At 44.3% G+C, this 20,287-nt stretch overlaps 1 protein-coding gene across 6 annotated transcripts in view; it reads left to right on the top strand.

Moving 5' to 3' along the window:
- Nucleotides 1-19,781, top strand: part of COL8A1 (collagen type VIII alpha 1 chain) — a 97,877-nt gene extending 78,096 nt beyond the window's left edge. For 5 of the 6 annotated variants that reach the window (XM_081908461.1, XM_081908462.1, XM_081908463.1 and 2 more), the window contains 2 exons: nucleotides 16,778-17,087; nucleotides 17,731-19,781. In XM_081908461.1, coding sequence (XP_081764587.1) covers nucleotides 16,781-17,087; nucleotides 17,731-19,634 — 2,211 coding nt within the window. In that variant the 5' untranslated portion in view covers nucleotides 16,778-16,780 and the 3' untranslated portion in view covers nucleotides 19,635-19,781. The remainder of the gene's footprint in view (nucleotides 1-16,777; nucleotides 17,088-17,730) is intronic. The other variant, XM_081908464.1, reaches the window with a different exon arrangement.
- The last annotated feature ends 506 nt before the right edge of the window (nucleotides 19,782-20,287 follow it).

Below are 20,287 nucleotides of genomic sequence, written 5' to 3' on the forward strand. Positions count from 1 at the left end.
TCAAGCAAGGGGCCAGGCTCCCTCAATATCCAACGGCAACGTATGGATGCCGTGTATGCATGCTGCTTGATGTGCTCACATTACTCATGCACGCTGTGTGGTGTGCTTGCATCACGTGTGCAAGCCATGTGGCATGTGCACAACATGTCAGGGTGGTGTGCTCATGCGGCAGGAACACGGCATGTGGCACTAGTCAGCGCGCCTGTTTGGGCCTGTTCCCTTCTCTGGAATGACCTGACATTGAAATTATAAATTGTCATATACATCACTTCCTGTGAGTGGGATTTCCACCCCGACTGAATAAAGGCACCATGGATTGAGAATGCACACATGCACATCCACAAGTCAAACTGGGAAGGCAATCACAGTTCCTCAAAAATTCATACTCACAAAGAAAATTTGGAACCTTCTGAAATACAGGTATTTGGATTCAAATTGTTGGTGAACTTGAAATTTGTCTCACAGGTCATTTCAGGTTTAGTTCCTATTTTATAAGCCTAGGGGTTTTGTGGGGGTGAGACAGGTCACGAGGAAAGAAGCATTTGGACCAAGCCTTGTAGTCTGTTGCAATGTGAAGCGAGTAGCCTTTGGCTGAAAAGAAGCTGTAAACATGCAGCGGCTGTCTAGACCGGTGACAGCAGCAAATTCTGCCACCTCTCTTCCATGTGAATAGCATCCCTCTTCTTGGGCCTTCCATATTTTGGGAAGGAGCCACAGATTGAGAAGCGATGGTTTCGAGAACAGGGTTCAGCATTTACTTAGACAAATGCTCCCATTCCTCACTTTGTTTGGCAAACTGTCACTACGTAAGTAATGGCAGAGGAAAGGAAAGGAAAGGGTCTGGCTTAAGGCCTGAGTAATGATGCCTAAGTATGCATTATGCTTAGTGAACAAAGTTCACAGTTTGCAGCTAAAGGTCACCAGGAATTCATGCATTCTTGGCACTCTCACTCAGTCCAAAGGAATGTATCAGACTTTGGTGCTTGGTATTTCAAGGTCGTTCCTTTTCCAAAGTTACGGGGGGGGGGGGGTGAGAAAAGGTGGATGTGTCAGGGATTCTTTTTTCACCATGGTCTTCATTATTGCTATCTGTCAAACTGATGAAGTGTTAACAAGAGAGAGAGGTGTCAAAATATCTGTTGTGATTTTTCATTTATACGTCACATTTATTGGATAGATGCTCTGTAGTCATCCTATATGTTCTTCTTAGGTAAAGCTAAAGGGACCCCCGACCATTAGGTCCAGTCGTGGCCGACTCTGGGGTTGCGGTGCTCATCTCACTTTACTGGCCGAGGGAGCCGGCGTACAGCTTCCGAGTCATGTGGCCAGCATGACTAAACCGCTTCTGGCGAACCAGAGCAGTGCACGGAAACGCCATTTACCTTTCTGCCGTTTACCTATTTACCTACTTACACTTTGATGTGCTTTCGAACTGCTAGGTTGGCAGTAACAAGGACCGAGCAATGGGAGCTCACCCCGTTGGGGGGATTCGAACCGCCAACATTCTGATCGGCAAGTCCTAGGCTCTGTGGTTTAACCCACAGCGCCACCCATGTCTTCTTACTAACCCTAAAAAGACATGGGGCCAGCATCTCTTAAGAGATCTCGTCTTCAAAAAGTGTTGCTGACATCACAGGATTTATGGCTGATCTATATAGGGAGTGCTGGATATTGCAAAAGACTCCATGCAAACCCAGTAACCTTGTGTGTGCCCTGGATTATGTTCCCACTTTGAACTGTCTCTGTGTGGGACGGCTGCTCAACCGAAATTCTTGTAAGAAGCACGTGTTTTACAGATATTCAGATCATAAAAATGTCTCAGATATTTCTAGCACACTGTATTGTAGTACGATGAGCTATAAGCTTGAAGTGTGCTTGGAGCAATGAAGCATTATCCAATCTGATGGTTGTGCCAAAAAGATGAGTTCATGGTGGCTTAAATGAATAGCCCTCAATTTTTTTATTAAAAAAATGGTTCTGCAAATAGGCCATTTGGGGTGTTTCCTACCTTGTAAAATGCCTTTAAAAATGGAATTACATTAAGAACATAAAAGACTCCTGCTGAATCAGAGCAAAGGTTCATATAGTCCAGCATTTTGTTCTCACAGTGATCAAGCAGAAGCCTATGGGAAGCCTGCAAGCCGGACATGAGTATAGAAACACTCTCTCCACTATTGATTCCCAGCCGCTGGTAGGAAATAATGCTTATTTTGTGTATGTTGGTCCCATGCGATGATTGCGCACCTGGAGTTTATGGGTCTGTGTATGATTTCTGAGAAGCTGTACTTGATCACAGCTTCTCAGCAGGTTTGGCTGCATGTGCACAGAATGGGTGAGAAAACTGAGAAAATATTCTTGCAGAAATTCAACGCAGCTGTGCTGAACCACAAGGGAAAATAAAATGCAGGCTGATGAAAGTTTCTGGAGACTCCAAAGTTTGTGGACTATTTTGTAGCATTTTGGTTGGCCTAATACAGGTATTAGGGACGCAGGTAGCGCTGTGGGTTAAAGCCTCAGCGCCTAGGACTTGCCGATCGAAAGGTCGGCGGTTCGAATCCCTGCGGCGGGGTGCGCTCCCGCTGCTTGGTCCCAGCGCCTGCCAACCTAGCAGTTCGAAAGCACCTCCGGGTGCAAGTAGATAAATAGGGACCGCTTACCAGCGGGAAGGTAAACGGCGTTTCCGTGTGCGGCTCTGGCTCGCCAGAGCAGCGATGTCACGCTGGCCACGTGACCCGGAAGTGTCTCCGGACAGCGCTGGCCCCTGGCCTCTTAAGTGAGATGGGCGCACAACCCCAGAGTCTGTCAAGACTGGCCCGTACGGGCAGGGGTACCTTTACCTTTACCTTTAATACAGGTATTGCACTAGTGTGGATTCAGCAAATGTCTGTGATAATTATTCCACACAGTTCTCTATGTGCACAATTCAAGTTATGCCTTTGGTGTAGGGATTTTGTGATGTGTAAGGTAGCCTGAATGGTTCTTTTATTGGCTTGCTCTGCATAATGCACCTGTCCTAACACTGAGAAATTTATGAGTTTCCAGCTCATCCTCTTCAAAGCATGACTCTGTTGAAACTGAGTGGATCAGTGGTGCCACCTAGTGATCAGTATAAAATCAGAATTTTCCCAAGTAGAAAAGCACAAACTTTCTCTCCCTCCCCCCCCTCCTCCTGCACACTTGTATTTGCCAGTAGCATTCTATAATAGCAGCCAGGGTTTAAACAAATGCTCTTATTTCACCAGCTACATTCAGCTATTGCCATGTTTTTGGTTAAATTTATAGAATTTAGGATGTTTGTAACTGGGACGTCTGGTTCCCTCCCCCTCCCTGGCATGAATTCTGAAATTGCATTCTTTTCATTATGCGTGCAAGTATCTGTATTTAGAAAGATTTCTGTTTCTCTTCTGGCACAAGAGGTCAGGAGAGATGGATGACTTGTAGGCTACAAGATCATATTATGCATACCTGAGAACTGGTTTAAATCTTAAGGTAACCAGCTTCTGCCAATGAGCAGCACTCAGCACCGTTTCTGGACAGTGTTGAGATATTATGGTGGAGTCATGGGAGCCCAAGGAACTCCCTTCGAACCAAGTCAGACCAGTGACACACCTAGCTCAGTATTGTCTACATTGACAGGCCTGGCAACTTTTGCATGCAAAGCAAGTGTTTTACCATTGAGCTACAGCTCCACACACCCCAGGCTTCCCTCAAGCCAGACTTTGACTTTTTATTTTCCCAACCTGTGCGGCTAGACTTTAAAACTTTTGGCCTCCTGGCCCAATAAACAGCCTGAAGCACAATATATTTTGCAAGGGATTTTATTCTCTTCAGCTTTTGTATTGCTGAATAAAACTTATAAACTTGCAGACTGACTAGAGTTTCTCCCCATGCTTAGTTTGTGGTTTCGTTTGAACGTTCTGAGGTTTCTGTTGGTCTTATTTATCTGAAAGTTTCTTAACAACAGTAAAAACAAGATCAGAGAAAGGAAAGGAAAGATCATGGGCGGCGTGAGTTCACTCAAAGTTGGTTCAAGTCAGGCTAATCTACTGCCCTGCTTTTTTCAACCAAGGAAAACAACAGATCCATTCTATTTAGATTTTGAGAACAGAGGAGCAGCCCTGCTGGATCAGACCAAAGGCCCATCCTGTTCTCACAGTGCCCTACCAGGTGCAAAGGAAACCCCTCAAGACCTGAGCTCTCTCCTCACCACAACGCTCTTCCCCCTTGTGATTCCTAGCAAGGTAAAAAAAAAAGCCATTGATAGTCTAACCCTCTTTTAATAAGAGAAAACAAATAGAAGGAAGTTTAGGTAAATATTTGATAACATGACTGCACAATAAATTATGATTCAAACTGGAAATCATGGCTTTCAGCAATATATAAGCCTGGGCCAGAGTGGTGTTATGTTGGGGCCACTGTGAGGAATGGCAGATAGATCCAACTGCTTAGAAAATCAAGCCACAAAAATGGGCCTTGCCAGGGTGTGGGTTGCAGATGTCCAAGGGTGAGATGTTAACGTTGAGCCTATGGTGAGTAATATGAATAGTTCAGGATAAAGTTGGTCATTACCCCTTTACTGACTATATTAACCCACATAATCAGCATGGGGAATGGCTGTGTCACAGTAATAGAGCATAAGGTAAAGGTAAAGGACCCCTGGACAGTTAAGTCCAGTCAAAAGTGACTATGGGGTGTGACACTCATCTCACTTTCAGGCCGAGGGAGCTGGTGTTTGTCCACAGACAGCTTTCTGGGTCATGTGGTCAGTATGACTAAACTGCTTCTGGCTCAACAGAACACCATGATGGAAACCAGAGCGCACGGAAACGCTGTTTACCTTCCCGCTACAGCAGTACCTATTTATCTACTTGCACTGGTGTGCTTTCGAACTGCTAGGTTGGCAGGAGCTGGGACAGAGCAACAGGAGCTTACTCTGTCGTAGGCTGCAGGGTTCAATCCGTGGTGTTTCCAGGTAAGATTGGGGAAAACTCCTGCGTAAAAGTCTTGGCCGCTGCTGCCAGTCTGTGTCAACAATACTGAGCGGGAAGGGCCAATGGTCTGACTTGGCATTAACGTCCTATGTTCTTAGGATTCAGATGTGCATTTAGCTTTGTGCCCTAGAGACACTTGATGCAGGAATTCATCAGTTCTCTCTTACGCTACAAACTCTATGAATTAGCCTTTCGTGGTAACATTTCATGGTAAGTGGCAGCTGGACACCACCTTATCAGTCCTTGATCTCTAGAGTAACAGTTTTTCCACTACGGACAGTCAGGCCCCCAGAGTGCTTTCTGTCTGGAGCCAGAGACATCAAAGTAAATCCGTTATTTTTATTTGCCATTACTAAAACATTCACAGAACATGCTGGAAGAATTGTCTCCCTGTCTGTTCTTCAAAGAGCTTACTGTGCTAGGGAAACCTTAGAGACCCTGTGACAATGTAAACAGATGTGCTGACTCCTTGCTGAGATACGCAAGGTTCAAAATGAACCAAGATGATCAGCTTGCTTAGGTATAAATCACTGTTTGTGTACATAGCCTTTTAAAGAGTAGCATGAGCAAAAAGGCTAGGCCCCTGACCCAATATGCTTACAATCTAAATTAGATAGCATTCAGTTGATGGGTTCTTATACCGTAGAGTCTTCTTTGAATATCTGGGGAAAGGATGAAACTCAGTGGTACAGTAAATGCATAAATTCCCTCGTTCAATTCCCAGCATCTCCTGCAGTCAAGCAATTGTAAATTCTCAGCAAACAGTTTTTAATGTGGTATGCTTTTACAGTTTTCTAGTTTTGTGCAGATCTGAGGGTTCAAACAAAAAGAAAACATATATAATGCTACACTCTGTTCAGAGAGCCAGTGTGGTGTAGTGGTTGAGAGCGGTAGACTCATAATCTGGGGAACTGGGTTCGCGTCTCTGCTCCTCCGCATGCAGCTGCTGGGTACCCTTGGGCCAGTCACACTTCTCTGAAGTCTCTCAGCCCCACTCACCTCACAAAGTGTTTGTTGTGGGGGAGGAAGGGAAAGGAGAATGTTAGCTGCTTTGAGACTCCTTCGGGTAGTGATAAAGCAGGATATCAAATCCAAACTCCTCTTCTTCTTCTTCTTCTTCTTCTTCTTCTTCTTCTTCTTCTTCTTCTTCTTCTTCTTCAGGAGCATACCGGAAATAGTTATGAGCATAACCAAAACAACACCAGAGATTCAAGGAAGCAGTGGGCCTGGAAAGGAGAGTAGCAGAAAGTGATGATTGATCCACTCACGCCAAAACACCTGTGACCCTGAGTGGAGCTATATGGGGCCAGTTTTTCCTTAATATATTTGATTATTGGCTAGATATGAATTTACAGAGGAAAACCATTAAAATTGGTGTTGCTTACAGTTAGAATTATAAAATTGTAGAGTTGGAAGGGACTTTGAGGGTCATCTAGTGTAACCCCCTGCAATGCAGGAATCTTAGTTAAAGCATCCATGACAGATGGCCATCCAGCCTCTGCTTAAAAACCTCCAAAGAAGAAGAGTCCACCAACTCCTGAGGCAGACGATTCCACTGTCGAACAGCTCTGACTGTCAGAACATTCTTCCCGATATTTAGTCAGAATCTCCTTTCTTGTAACCTGAAGCCATTGGCTTGGGTGCTACTCTCTGGAGCAGGAGAAAACCAGCTAACTCCATGTTCCATATGATAGCCCTTCAGACTGTAGATAGCTATCATATCTCCTCCCAGTCTCCTCTCTTTCAGGCTAAACATATGCAATTCCCTCAACCATTCTTCATAAGACTTGGTTTCCAAATCCTTAATAACCTTGGTCACCCTCCTCTGCACATGTTCCAGATTGTCAATATTCTTCTTAAATTGTGGTGTCCAGAACTGGACACAGTACTCCAGGTGTGGTCAGACCAAGGCAGAATAGAGTGGTACTATTACTTCCCTTAATCGGGACCCTATACTTCTGTTGATACAGCCTAGAATTGCATTAGCTTTTTTTGCTGCTGCATCACACCATTGACTCATGTTAAGCTTGTGGTCCCCTAGATCCTTTTCACATCTTATATTTGCACAGCTGGTTATTCTGCCTAAGTGCAGAACCTTACATTTGTCCCTGTTGAAACTCATTAGGTTAGTTTTGGCCCAGTTCTCCAATATGTTAAGGAACGCAAATAGCGGCAAACACACAGTAAACTTGGGTGTGGCAAATCCAGACCAATGGTCTGACTCAGTATAAGGCAACTTCTTATGTTCTTCTTATCAGAAGAAAAATTGCCTTTGCATGGATTTATCATTTTAGTTAATGATTCAAACATGAGTTCATGGATAGGCAGCTTAGCTGAAGACATTTCATATTTTTAAGTCAAATATTCAATTTTCTCCTGGCACTGTATGCTGCCACCTCTAAAATACAAACTTACAGGCCTGCTTCATTTTCACTGATGTCAACTGCTTGGTGTCTGCAAGAAACAAGCGCCATGCTAACAGGCTTTTTAGGGAAACCCAACCCTTGGTTTTTTGGTCCATCTAGGTTATTAAAATATCAGTCTTCTTTTGAAAAATAATAATAATAATGCAGAGGGCATTTGGGGCTGTTGTATTTTCTTCCATCCGGTCTCTGTACCTGGGTAAAAAAACCCAATCACAATGTTTCTTTGCGTACAGCCAGCAAAGCAACATGTTTGATCGTTTCTGTTAAAAGCAGAATATGGCTTAAGATCTGACTTATCCCAGTCGTGTTATTTGGCAAACTAATGACACAGTGATTAAACCACTCAGAAATATATATCAAAACCATCTGTGCCTGATTACATTTCAACTTTATTTTCAATTTAGCTTTGTATGTACCAGAGGAATTCGGCAGTTCCATTATTTCCTCATCAGGATAGCAGGAGAAGTTCCAAACAAAAGTAATCTCCAAGATTTATAGGCTTGACAGTAGTGTTGACACTTGGCAGGCAAAGCTTCTTACAGAGGAGGAGGAGGAGAAATGCTCACTTCTCCAGGTATGGGGCAGACTGGATGCTGAGGCAGCTGTGCATCCCAGTGAGTGATGTGAACAGAATTTTGCCTTGACAATCCCACTTCCAGATGCATTCAGAGACCTGTGAACGGCAATCAGCTGCTTTTTAGAATGTATTAAAATTGTGCAGGAAACAATACATGTGTGCCTGCTTTCTCAGCTTTCTTTGGAAAGCAAGGATCAGCCATATATGTAACTTTCAGAGCTATTCCATTGCCTGCTTCTCTCCCCTCCCTCAATGGGATACAAGGGCTACTGTTACTGAAGTCGCTGTTGGAAAAATACCCTGGGGTGCCCCTGGACTCCGAGCGTCCTCCAGTAAAAGGCATTTCCCTTCTTCTCCAGTGAGCTTCAGCAACATATATCAAATGATATATGCACACTAATCTTCTAGCATAACACAGCAAGAAGCGTGAGACATCGTAGAGCTAAAACAAACAAAAAAAATCCTTCCAGTGGCACCTTAAAGACCAACTAAGTTAGTTCTTGGTATGAGCTTTCAGATACCTTATCTGAAGAAGTGTGCATGCACACGAAAGCTCATACCAAGAACTAACTTAGTTGGTCTTTAAGGTGCTACTGGAAGGATTTTTTTTTTGTTTTGACTATGGCAGACCAACACGGCTACCTATCTGTAATTGTAGAGCTAATCTACGTATTTATTTACACACCGTGTACAGACAAACAGAATCATGGCGTCTTCTCTCTCCAGCTCCGAGAGAAGAAAAAAAGGACAAGTAAAAACAAATGTACAGTACAATAGTACATACAGCGGAAGAGATAAGACTGTCTTCCGTTCCCACACTCTTTCCAGACAGGCATGTGATTTACACCAGTCTCATCTGCAACATCGGAGGCGTGAAATACTAACAGTTACTTCTTTTTGTTAATTTCAGCAGGAAAAAATAATTCATTCGAACTGTTGTAGATAAAGAACAAGTAAAAAGTATAGTGAGAGGGAGTTGGTGGGGTAGAGGTAAAAAGGTAAAGGTAAGGTGAAGGACCCCTGGATGGGGTTGCAGCGCTCATCTTGCTTTTAGGCCGAGGGAGCCAGCGTTTGTCCACAGACAGCTTTCCGAGTCATGTGGCCAGCATGACTAAACCGCTTCTGGTACAACAGGACACCGTGACAGATGCCAGAGTGCACGGAAATGCCATTTACCTTCCCACCACAGCAGTACCTATTTATCTACTCGTGCTGGTATGCTTTCAAACTGCTAGGTTGGCAGGAGCTGGGACAGAGCAACGGGGGTTCACTCCGTCACGGGGATTCCAACTGCCGACTTTCTGATCGGCAAGCCCAAGAGGCTCAGTGGTTTAGACCACAGCGCCACCCGCTCCCTATGGTAGGGCAGAAGGGTCGCTCTATCCAGTACTCCTAACTAAGCTGATCTCTTGCCACCTGTCAGGTGGGTGGAGTTCCACTGGTGGCAACTAGTGGAAGGCCCCAAAATGTAGCATTCCAGAAGCAAGGAGACAATGAGTCTGCCTGGGATCCATTGGATCCCACATCCGTCTCATTGCCATTGTGCAGCAGCATCAGGCCCAATTGGGGCACCACCTGCAGGCAAAGCAATCTTGCCGCTCGTACCTTTTGCCCTGACCACCACGTATAACAGGGTTGCAGTTGTCTCCTTGCTCCATGAGCAGCCTATGTAGTAGTTATAATAAATATATGTTCAGGAATGGGCCGATTAGGCCCACCAACTGCATGAAGCACCCTTGGGCAACTTCTGGGGACCCAGCTGCTGCCACCTGCCCTAAGGCCCCTATCTGAAAAGAAAGGAAATTCTGGCACTCCCATTAGAGTTGGGCAGCTGGGTTTAGAAGCTATCATTTAAATTGCCTACAGCGTCAAAGCAAGGCTACATCCAATCTATAGAACATTCTCCATATCAAACGACAGGAGTGTCCTCTTCTAACAGCATTCATCTGAAACATCTTTCAGACCTTTGAATTAAATTCAGAGAGGGGGTGAGGAAGAGAGGGTGCAGCCAGCATGCAGAGGATGTTAATGCAGAGGATGCTTATTTATTTTAAATTGTATATCCTGCTTTTTACCGTCGAGGTCTCAAAGCAGAGAGCAACATTGAAATATGCAAAAAATTACAGCCTAAATTAAACTTCCAAATTTTAAAACCTCTAGAATTTAAAATCTCAACCATTAAAAAAAAAATCTGTGAAGCATTCATGGTGCAAAGTCTTCTGAAATTTATTTTATTTTATTTATTTCATAAAATGTATACAGTGTTTGATTATAACACACACACACACACGACACACACACACACTCAACGTAGTTTACAAAAAGAGAAGACAAAAAATAAATAAGACAATCTTGACCAAGAATCTGACATTTAGTAAGGACAATGCCTTTCTAACTTCTTGTGGGAGGGGGTTCTAGAGAGTGAGGTCCAAAACACTGAAGGCATGGCTTCTCATTGGGGTATACATGAAAATGTGCACATGCTTGTCTACCTGCACATGTTTATCCCTCCTGTGATCGAGGTGAACACCTGAAAAGGGCGACAACAGTAAAGCAAAAGAGATGGGAGGGGGAGAGACATATGTGGCCAGTGGTTTTCAGCTTTGTTTTCCTTTGGGGTGGATTGTAGCACTTCATTTTGCTTTTTTGGATAGACATACCTTCTCTTCCAGAATTGGAGGGAAGGTACGCACAAGACAAGATTTCTCTTTTGCAATTGGGTGGGGGAAATGCTGCCTTCCAATAAAAATGGTCTGAAGGGCCAGAGACCTTTTCAAGAAAAATATTGTATAGACATTTTTCATGGTTTGAATATCTCCCTTGGACTGGGATTTGGGGTTTCTAAGGAGCTATAAAATTAATACAAAGAAAAGAAAATAAGAGAGGCGGTTGTCTTTCCCTCCCCACCCCTTCTTGGACGGGATAATCAAAGTACAGTGGGCTGAATTACTGTACATGGCAGAGACTCAGGCCCAAGACACAAACTTCAATTTTGCTGTACTTTTCTGAAAGAGAGATAAGCCATAAAGCAGCGTGGAGGCAAGAACTAAGAAAACACAGTGTGCACAGCATCAAAGTGAACAAATGAAAGGCCAATGCTGTGTTTTGCTAGTTTGTAGAAAGAAGTGGGTAAGAAAGTATTTTATGGCAAGCAATCAAGCCGTAAAACCATGGGATTGCAACAGAGAATCACATTCAAGAATAATATTAAGCAAATTTAAGCTAGCATCATACTTAAGCATTTCAAGGCTGCTTCATATGCAGTAGTGGCTGATGGCCATTGGGATAGGTGGGGTGGAAGGAAGAGAGGGAGGGAGGCCAACAGTAGGGGGAGCCAGAGTCAATGACACAGGTAACCACAGACAACAATGGGCAGAGCGAACTAATTCTTGTTCTACTAATTTTACTAATTCTTGTTTTGCCTCCACTTCATTTTGCCCCTGCTGAGTTATTCAAGGGCACCACTGAGACAAAGGAGGAAGAAGCTGGGGGGGGGCAACTTGGGAGGGAGTTGTAAGGAAGAGAGTAGGCATGTGGGGACTAGCTGGGGGCAGACTGAGGCAGCCTGAGGCAGGCGGGCCCATTTGCCCTGATGAGCCAATCACCATTGTTCACATGATATTTTTTGGGAGCCAATAAGTTGTTGTTGTTGTTGTTATTGTTGTTTCTATACTTCCCTTCATCCATGGATCACTGGTTTACATTATAAAAATATGTAAGTTCATACCGTACTAACAAACAAAAATAATACCACCACCTGCCACAGTTTAAAAGGCTATAAATTGTTTAATCAACCCAAAGCCTGGCTGAAGAGGAATGTTTTTGCCTGGAACTTAAAGCTATGTAACTGAGGCGCCAGGTGAGCACCCTGAGGAAAGCATTCCACAAACTGGGAGCCACCATAGAAAAGGCCTATTCTCATGTTGCCACACTCCATTCCTCTCATGGAGGAGGCAAGCAAAGAAGGGCCTCAGATTATGAACACAGGCAGGGAGGGCTGCCATACACCTGGTTTTTCCCCGGACATGTCCAGGAATCGGACTGTCAAAATGGCGTCCGGGCGGATTTTCACTGAATCTGCAAAATGTCCAGGAAAACCCGGATGTATGGCAACTAGGGAGATTTTTCAAGAAAAATGCTTTTAAATTAAAATTAAAAGCCCCAAAACTTATTTATTTCAAGGATATCTTCCCCTAAAAAGCTCAACAACTTTCTCTCCCCCCCCTCCAAAAACACCCCCCACCAGGGTCTGGGTCAGTTCCTGTGGGGAGAGTCAGTCCTTGAGGTGTTGAGTCCTGAGCCATTTAAGGCTTTATAAGTCAAAACCAGCACTTTGACTTGAATCCAGAAACTGTGGCAGCCAGTGCAGTCAGGCCAGGATCAGTGTGATATACCAGTTGTCTTCTGCCAATAGCAGCTTCTAGTCATATGTCCTTGGTGGCAGTCGCTTCTCCAAGGTCTGTAGTCATACATCCAACAGATGAAATGTTTACAACAAGCTATAGCTGGACGAATTGAGATATTCTCTCTCAGCCTCTCTCTGTGTGTATTTATATTTACTCTATCTGATGCTTTCATTGAGGTAATATTTTTAATTGCATTTTTTAAATCTAGAACAACAATAAATGCATTTTCTTTTACAAACACTACACACTCTATCATGGCAATGTTATAGAGCCTGCTTAGGGGTCTTTTCCTATTTCGAGGTAGCCTGCTTTCACCTTTGCAGATCTGCTGTGCCGTTCCTCATGCTTCCTAAAAATGAATAAAAGAGCTTTGTTGCCAATGTCACTTCACTGCTTTCGAAAGCACAGCAAAAATGACAAAATCCCCTTAAGGAAATCAAAATAGCAAGAAGAAAAGACATCCTGTGGGGACGATGGTTATAAGAGGTTCATGCAAAAGGGAAACTGAAGTGTAAGCTTTTAGGGCCATCTCACAAAAGCTAAAGGTATTAGGGGCATACTTTGAAGCTGAAAACACTCCCATTTCAACAGTCAATTATCCTTTCAAATGTCAAGATATTTTAATGGAATTGTTTAGATACTTGAAACATTGGTGGAACCGTTAATTTGCATCCTCCTTTTGCAAGTTGGCTTTGTCAGCCCTTTGCAATATATTAAACTGAACAGCCTTATTCAAACCAGATTAACAAGAACAAAAAAGGGGGCAAAAAACCCTGTTAAATGTAGAGCAGAATGGATAACTTTGCTTATCTGCATTTAAATGAGTATATGAGCAACAATAATTCAGGTAATTGTACACAATCTTGTTCCCAGCTCTCTAGGCGATATGCTATTCAGTGTATGGACTAGAACCTGCATTTACTAGCTTTAGGATTGCTGAGTGATCAAACAAGGGAAATGCAAAAGAGGTCTACATTGCCCCCCTGGGCTCCTCTGGGATGAAGGGTAGGGTATCAATTTAAATAAATAAAACTCGGCAAGAATTGTTCTCAGATAAGCCTTATGTTTGAAGTGCATCTTCTGTTTTAAAATGTTGAAAAGGTGTGCTTACTTTTGAACTCCTTTATTTAAAGATTTCATTGCTGTTTAGTGAAATGATCAAGGGAGTTTCAGGGTGCTTAAATTTGCTTTGACTTATTCAATCAAATGTAAATATAAAGCGATACTGAATCATGTAGAGTAGAATTGCTCCATACTTTAAGGTGTGTCCCTTTTAGGCCACAAAGAATCCATTCAACCCAAGTTTTTCATTATTCCTCCTCTGTTCTCTGCTAGTGAGATGCTAAGCCTAGAAATAAAACTTGCAAGTTCATTCCAGTTGTCTTCAGTGGAGCTATTTGTCTACTGATTTGGGGGCAAAAGGAGCTTCTCGGATCATGCTGAGAATTCCCCAAACCATATTTTTGTCAGTTCATCTCCTCCATGATGAGATATGCTTTCTTAGAGCTGATTTGTGTAGTGACTGTAGTCCATGAGAACAAGGAGGAGACTCACAATTCTGTTGTAACCCTTGTATCAGGGGCAGATCCACTTGCAGAGGGGAAATTGGTGGGATGACTTGGGTTGGGAAGGACAAGACAGAGCTTACACCTGTATTGCAATATTCTAAATACACCTTTAACTCTTTTTGTAATGTAAATGGCATATACAGGCTCAAGCTGAGGAAGACTATAACTGAATTGTGTATCACATAACAGCATAGCTGTCAACGTTTCCCTTTTTTAAAGGGAAATTCCCTTATTCCAAATAGGATTCCTCGCAAGAAAAGGGAAAGGTTGACAGCTATGCATAACAGATTTTCTTTCATGAAGATAAGCTGTTTTAAAAATCAGGACCCACATGTTCAGCACTAAAATATTTAAACCACACATATAATCCTCTTCCCTGGCCATGTTTGTGAGGCTTAATTATGAAAATTATATATATATACAGACAATTCTTTCTGAAGTGTGAAAATTCCGTGAATCTGCAAATGTGATAAAACTGTAACTATTACTTTTCTGCTTGATAGCAGAATAAATGTTTTTAATAGAAAAAACCAAAAAACCAAACAAAATAGAGTTTTGTTTATCAAATGGTTGCATTGGAATTATATCTACATATGCAAATGATGAGAGTGTCATACTGAGGGCTTTGTTGAGTGTGATATTCCACGCATTCCTGGTCGTTTTTGCCTGATAAGTCAGGTCTTAAATTAGCTGACTTTTGAATCCACATCGACTGAATATAGGAAGCAAAGAATGGAAGCTGTGTGTAATTATGAACTGGCACATTATGCCTTACTCAAATATGTTAATACTGTGCGTGGCCCCCTCTCCCAAGTATTGGGACATTTGTTCTTAACTTTCACTACTTAGTTTTAAAAAAAATGTGTAAAGAATGTTTGTAAATGCCTGAGGCTTTAACTGTCTACCCATTTTGTGGGCGTTTTCCCAAAAGAATAGTCATTGTTTAAGGTAAAACTACCTGTTTTGAGTCTGTGTCATGGCACAACTATGCCCTGTGCCACAGCTGTGCAATTCTGCACCAGTTAGTGCTTCCTAATCAGGCCCAACGGCAGCCCTGCATAGAACACATTACGGTAATTGAGCCTCGAGGTTACCAATGCAGTGGTCAAGCAATCCCTGTGCAGGAGGTTTCATAGTTAAACCAGATACAGCTGGTAGAAGGCATTCCTAGCCACAGAGGACACTTGGGCCTCTAGTGACAAAGAAGTATCCTTGAGGTAAGAGCCCTTGATCCAAGCATTTGTCCTCATAAACTATTCTAAGTTGGATCGCTTTCATAGCAAATCTAGCCATGCTGAACATAGCAGACTTAGCTGTACTTGACTGCAAATGTTTGATTTTATCCATTATTACTGTGGAGCGCTACTGACACTCAACCTCTCTTCAGATATTTCCCCCCTCGGAATTTCATATAAATGCAACGTGAAATGACTGTTTCAAATTTAATTATGATGCAAACAAAAAATCTGGATTTTCAGAAGAGTGGGGATTGTATAGAATTGTACAGCAAACACCCCCTCTAGTGTGCACTTACAAATACTGCTTCGTGGTTTCCACTCTCTTTTTTCTGTTTAGTTCTATTAGGCCAAATCTTAGCTTCTTCTAGCTCTTTCTCTCAGGGAACTTGTGAGGAGCCTTGCTGCATTCAACCAAAAGTGCATCAAATCCAGCATCCTGTTTTCCATAAGTATAGCAGCCCAACTAGATGCTTCTGGGAAACCTACAAGCAGCGCATGAGGGGAAATGGCCCCCTGCTGCTGCTGTTCTCCATCAAGATGTATTCAGAGGCATGCTGCCTCTGATTCTGGATACAGTGGTACCTCTGGTTACAGACGCTTCAGGTTACAGACTCCGCTAACCCAGAAATAGTACCTTGGGTTAAGAACTTTACTCTAGGATGAGAACAGAAATCGCCCAGTGGTGGTGGCACAGTGACAGTGGGAGGCCCCATTAGCTAAAGTGGTACCTCAGGTTAAGAACATTTTCAGGTTAAGAACAGACCTCCGGAATGAATTAAGTTCTTAACCTGAGGTATCACTGTATAGCCATCTTGATTAGCAGTTGACAGCCTTATCCTGTATGAATTTGTCTCTTTTAAATCTGCCTCTATTGGTAGCTATCACTGCACCACGGTAGCAAATCCCATGGTTTAACAATGTTATGTATCAGAAGAGCTGGAAGGTTACATTATTTGACAAAGGAAGAGCAGCATTGATTGAAGGGTCAAAGAAACCCGTCCCAGATTGCTCACTTGAAAGAATTACATCTAAAGAAATAGGATGGAGTTCATCCCCTCCACCAGCAGATCTGCGCCTGAGCAATAAAAAACCAGCAACTGGCTTCATGAACATGCACACACAAAAATAGCTAGGAACCAAATAATTCAACAAGAACGAAAGTTCAAGTCCTCCAAGTTGATCTTCCAGGAATCTTCTCCTGCTGACCGAATGATGGAGGAGAAAGTGTGGAACCAGCCTAGATAGCCTTGGTGGCTGGGACCCATGGACTCTAGGTGTGACTGATTTCAGCTTCCTTTTTCCTTCCTTTTAATAAAAAAATGTTTGAAATGTTGTTACCATGCACTGCCATGGGAAGAATATGATGTGCCACTGGGAATACGATGGTGGCTACAGCTATAGCTGCTTCACCCAGTACTATAAAGAAAAGCACTTAGGTTAAAGAGGTTAAGATAACTGCAGCCACCACAAACCTCCTTCTTCTCAATGCCTCTGGTTCCATCCCTGCCATACAGTTGTCTTTGCCATTCCCCACTCCCTTGCAACTGCTGTTCTGTTCTGTTTTGTTGCAGGTTATGGCTTTGTTGCTAGCACCTATGTGGCTTTTGACGGCGGTTGCATCCCTTTACCTTGGGCTACTGAGACCCACCCAAGCAGGTGCTTATTATGGGATCAAGCAGATGCCTCCCCAAGTGCCGCAGTACCAGCCCCTGGGGCAACAAGTACCTCACATGCCACTGGGCAAAGATGGTGTTCCAATGCAGCACATGGCCAAGGAGGGGCCACACTTGCCCTATGGGAAAGAATATGTGCCTCAGTACATCAAAGAAATCCCACAGATACCCATGCTTGGCAAGAAGGGGATTTCAAAGAAAGGAAAAGGTAACATTGGCAAGACGTGAGCTGTCCTTCTTTCTGCTCCTTCCTACTTCGGTTCTTAACCATCCCTCTGTCATCTAACAGAAAATATGTATATTTGTTTGTATAATAGTAAGTGAACATAAAGAGTTATTTCTGGAGGGAGCTCTGCAGGGTTTCAGCATGGCATGCCGAAAAGGTTTTTAAAATACTATGTCTGTAAATATTTCCAAGTGACCTAAGGCATGTATTTATGCATTTGGATGAAGTTTCATACCTATCCCCCAAATATTCAGAATTTCCAAATTCAATACACACGCTTAGCTTAAGAGATAGAACTCTTACTTGAAACATGGGAGAGGAAGGGAGCTAAGGCATGTACATCTGAAAGCAGGAGTCTTATATTTGGAATGCATTCAGAGAATAACACTGTGCCACTGAAAATGGTGGATAGCCATTTAAAATATGCAACATGGTTTTTAACTGTTAAAATGGCAATGCTGTTTGAAGACTGTGGTTATCAAGCCACCTCAATTGTGGTATCAACTGCATTAGCAGCAAATCCAGGCGAAAGCTTACTATATTAATTCTCCTTGAAGTACTCAGATGATTGGCCAGTCAATTGACATAATGGTTAATTGTCGCTCCCTCTTTTTCTCTTGTACAGCAGAACTTCCATTAGCCAGTTTGAGAGGTGAGCAGGGTCCTCCTGGGGAGCCTGGACCAAGAGGCCCACCTGGACCACCAGGGATACCAGGGCACGGAGTGCCAGGAGCCAAAGGAAAACCAGGTCCACAAGGATATCCAGGGATTGGCAAACCAGGCATGCCCGGAATGCCAGGAAAACCAGGAGCGATGGGGGCTCCAGGATCAAGAGGAGAGATGGGGCCAAAGGGAGAGATTGGACCTATGGGCATTCCAGGGCCCCAAGGACAACCAGGACCTCATGGACTCCCTGGAATAGGAAAGCCAGGTGACAGAGGATTGCCAGGACAGCCAGGAGGAAAGGGCGAGCCAGGGATGAAAGGGCAACCTGGAATGCAAGGCCCCCCAGGCCCAAAAGGAGATAAAGGTGTTGGGATTCCAGGATTGCCAGGGCTAAAAGGTCCACCTGGTTTACCTGGTCCTCCAGGTCCTGTTGGGCTTCCAGGGGTAGGCAAGCCAGGAATGGTTGGTTTCCCAGGTCCACAGGGACCTGCAGGCAAACCAGGGCTTCCCGGAGAGCCAGGGCCTCGGGGGTTAGGTGGGGCTCCTGGAATTCAGGGTCCTCCTGGCCTTCCAGGTGTGGGGAAACCAGGCCAAGATGGAATTCCAGGGCAGCCAGGGTTTCCAGGTGGGAAAGGTGAGCAAGGCTTGCCAGGCTTACCTGGACCTCCTGGCATGCCTGGGATTGGGAAGCCAGGTTTCCCCGGGCCTAAAGGTGAGCGTGGCATGGGCGGTATTCCAGGACCACTTGGGCCTAAGGGTGAAAAGGGGCACATGGGCCCACCTGGTATGGGTGGGCCACCAGGAGAACCAGGCCAACCAGGATTGCCAGGGTTAATGGGGCCCTCAGGTGCTATGGGGTTTCAAGGGCCTAAAGGAGAAGCTGGAGCTGTTGGCCCTCAAGGACCAATTGGTCCAAAAGGTGAAGTTGGTTTACAGGGTTTCCCAGGGAAGCCTGGTTTCCCAGGAGAAGTGGGGTCTCCAGGCCTAAGAGGCTTACCTGGCCCAATCGGACCAAAAGGGGAAGCTGGTCACAAAGGCTTGCCAGGTCTGCCTGGTACTCATGGGCCCATGGGTCCCAAAGGAGAGCCTGGGATCCCAGGGGCTCAAGGCCTCCAAGGCCCTTCTGGAATCCCAGGCATCGCAGGACCCAGTGGCCCAATTGGGCCTCCCGGGCTTCCCGGGGTGAAGGGTGAACGAGGCCTACCAGGCCAGCCAGGATTTCCAGGAGCAGGGAAACCCGGAATTGCGGGGATGCAAGGCCCACCTGGGAAGCCTGGGTCCATTGGTGCTCCTGGCCAGCCAGGCCTCCAGGGACCTCCAGGGCCTCCTGGCCCACCAGGCCCACCAGTCATAATACAACCCACACCGCCAGCTATGGGACAATATTTGCCTGAGGTGGGTCCAGGTCTTGATGGAGCAAAGACGCCATACGGCTACAAGAAAATCAAAAACGGCGCCGCTTCCTACGAGATGCCAGCTTTCACAGCTGAGCTCACCACACCTTTCCCACGGGTTGGAGTTCCTGTGGTGTTTGACAAGCTCCTCTACAATGGCAGGCAGAACTATAACCCACAGACTGGCATCTTCACCTGCGAGATCCCAGGGATTTACTACTTTGCCTACCACGTTCACTGTAAAGGGGGGAATGTTTGGGTGGCTTTGTTCAAGAACAACGAGCCCCTAATGTACACGTACGATGAGTACAAGAAAGGCTTCCTGGACCAAGCTTCTGGGAGTGCCGTCGTTCAGCTGACGCTAGGTGACAGAGTTTATATCCAGATGCCATCCGAACAAGCAGCAGGACTCTATGCCGGGCAATATGTCCATTCATCTTTTTCAGGATATTTATTGTATCCCATGTAAACCAAAACACTCGGACAGAACAAAAACTCCCCCTGCCCGTTCTCCAAATCTATACCATTGAAAGGTGCATTTAATGACTTTTATTTTGTTTTATTTTTTGGACCAACATGTACAATCATTCAAATAAAATTACAACTTCAAACATTATTTACAGCTTGTTATAGAGAAAAGTGGTGGCAAACCCAGTGGGGATCTGTTTGCTGCTGTACACTGAACATGTTCAACATTTGCCTTGGATAATGACTACGTCGGGGTTCACATCAGGTGCTCATGTGATGCACTTTTACTGTTTTCTTACCTGAAACATTCAGCTAAAGGAGGATATGGGAAAGAAAAAGAAACAGTGGTGCTGATTTTAGAGTACTGTACAGCAACAGTAGTGCTGGTCACATCCACATCAAGGAAGGAATTCAGTGGAGCAATAAGTTGAAGTCCTTCAGCAATGTACTAGTTGCACTAGTATAAGAGTGTTTAAAATGTATGATGCAGATGTGAACTAGAGGTGTAGAATCCTGCAATGTAAATTAAGCTTCTCCTTCCTATAGTCTTTTCTTGCTGTGCAGGACTCTTCCAACTCATACCTGCAAAGAATGACAGAAAATAATCGCTTTTGGTGCTAGCTAAGCAAGGAAATGACCCCAAGTCCTCAGAAA

The sequence above is a fragment of the Podarcis melisellensis genome, assembly GCF_964234715.1.
Source record: "Podarcis melisellensis genome assembly, chromosome: 4".
NCBI lineage: Eukaryota > Metazoa > Chordata > Lepidosauria > Squamata > Lacertidae > Podarcis > Podarcis melisellensis.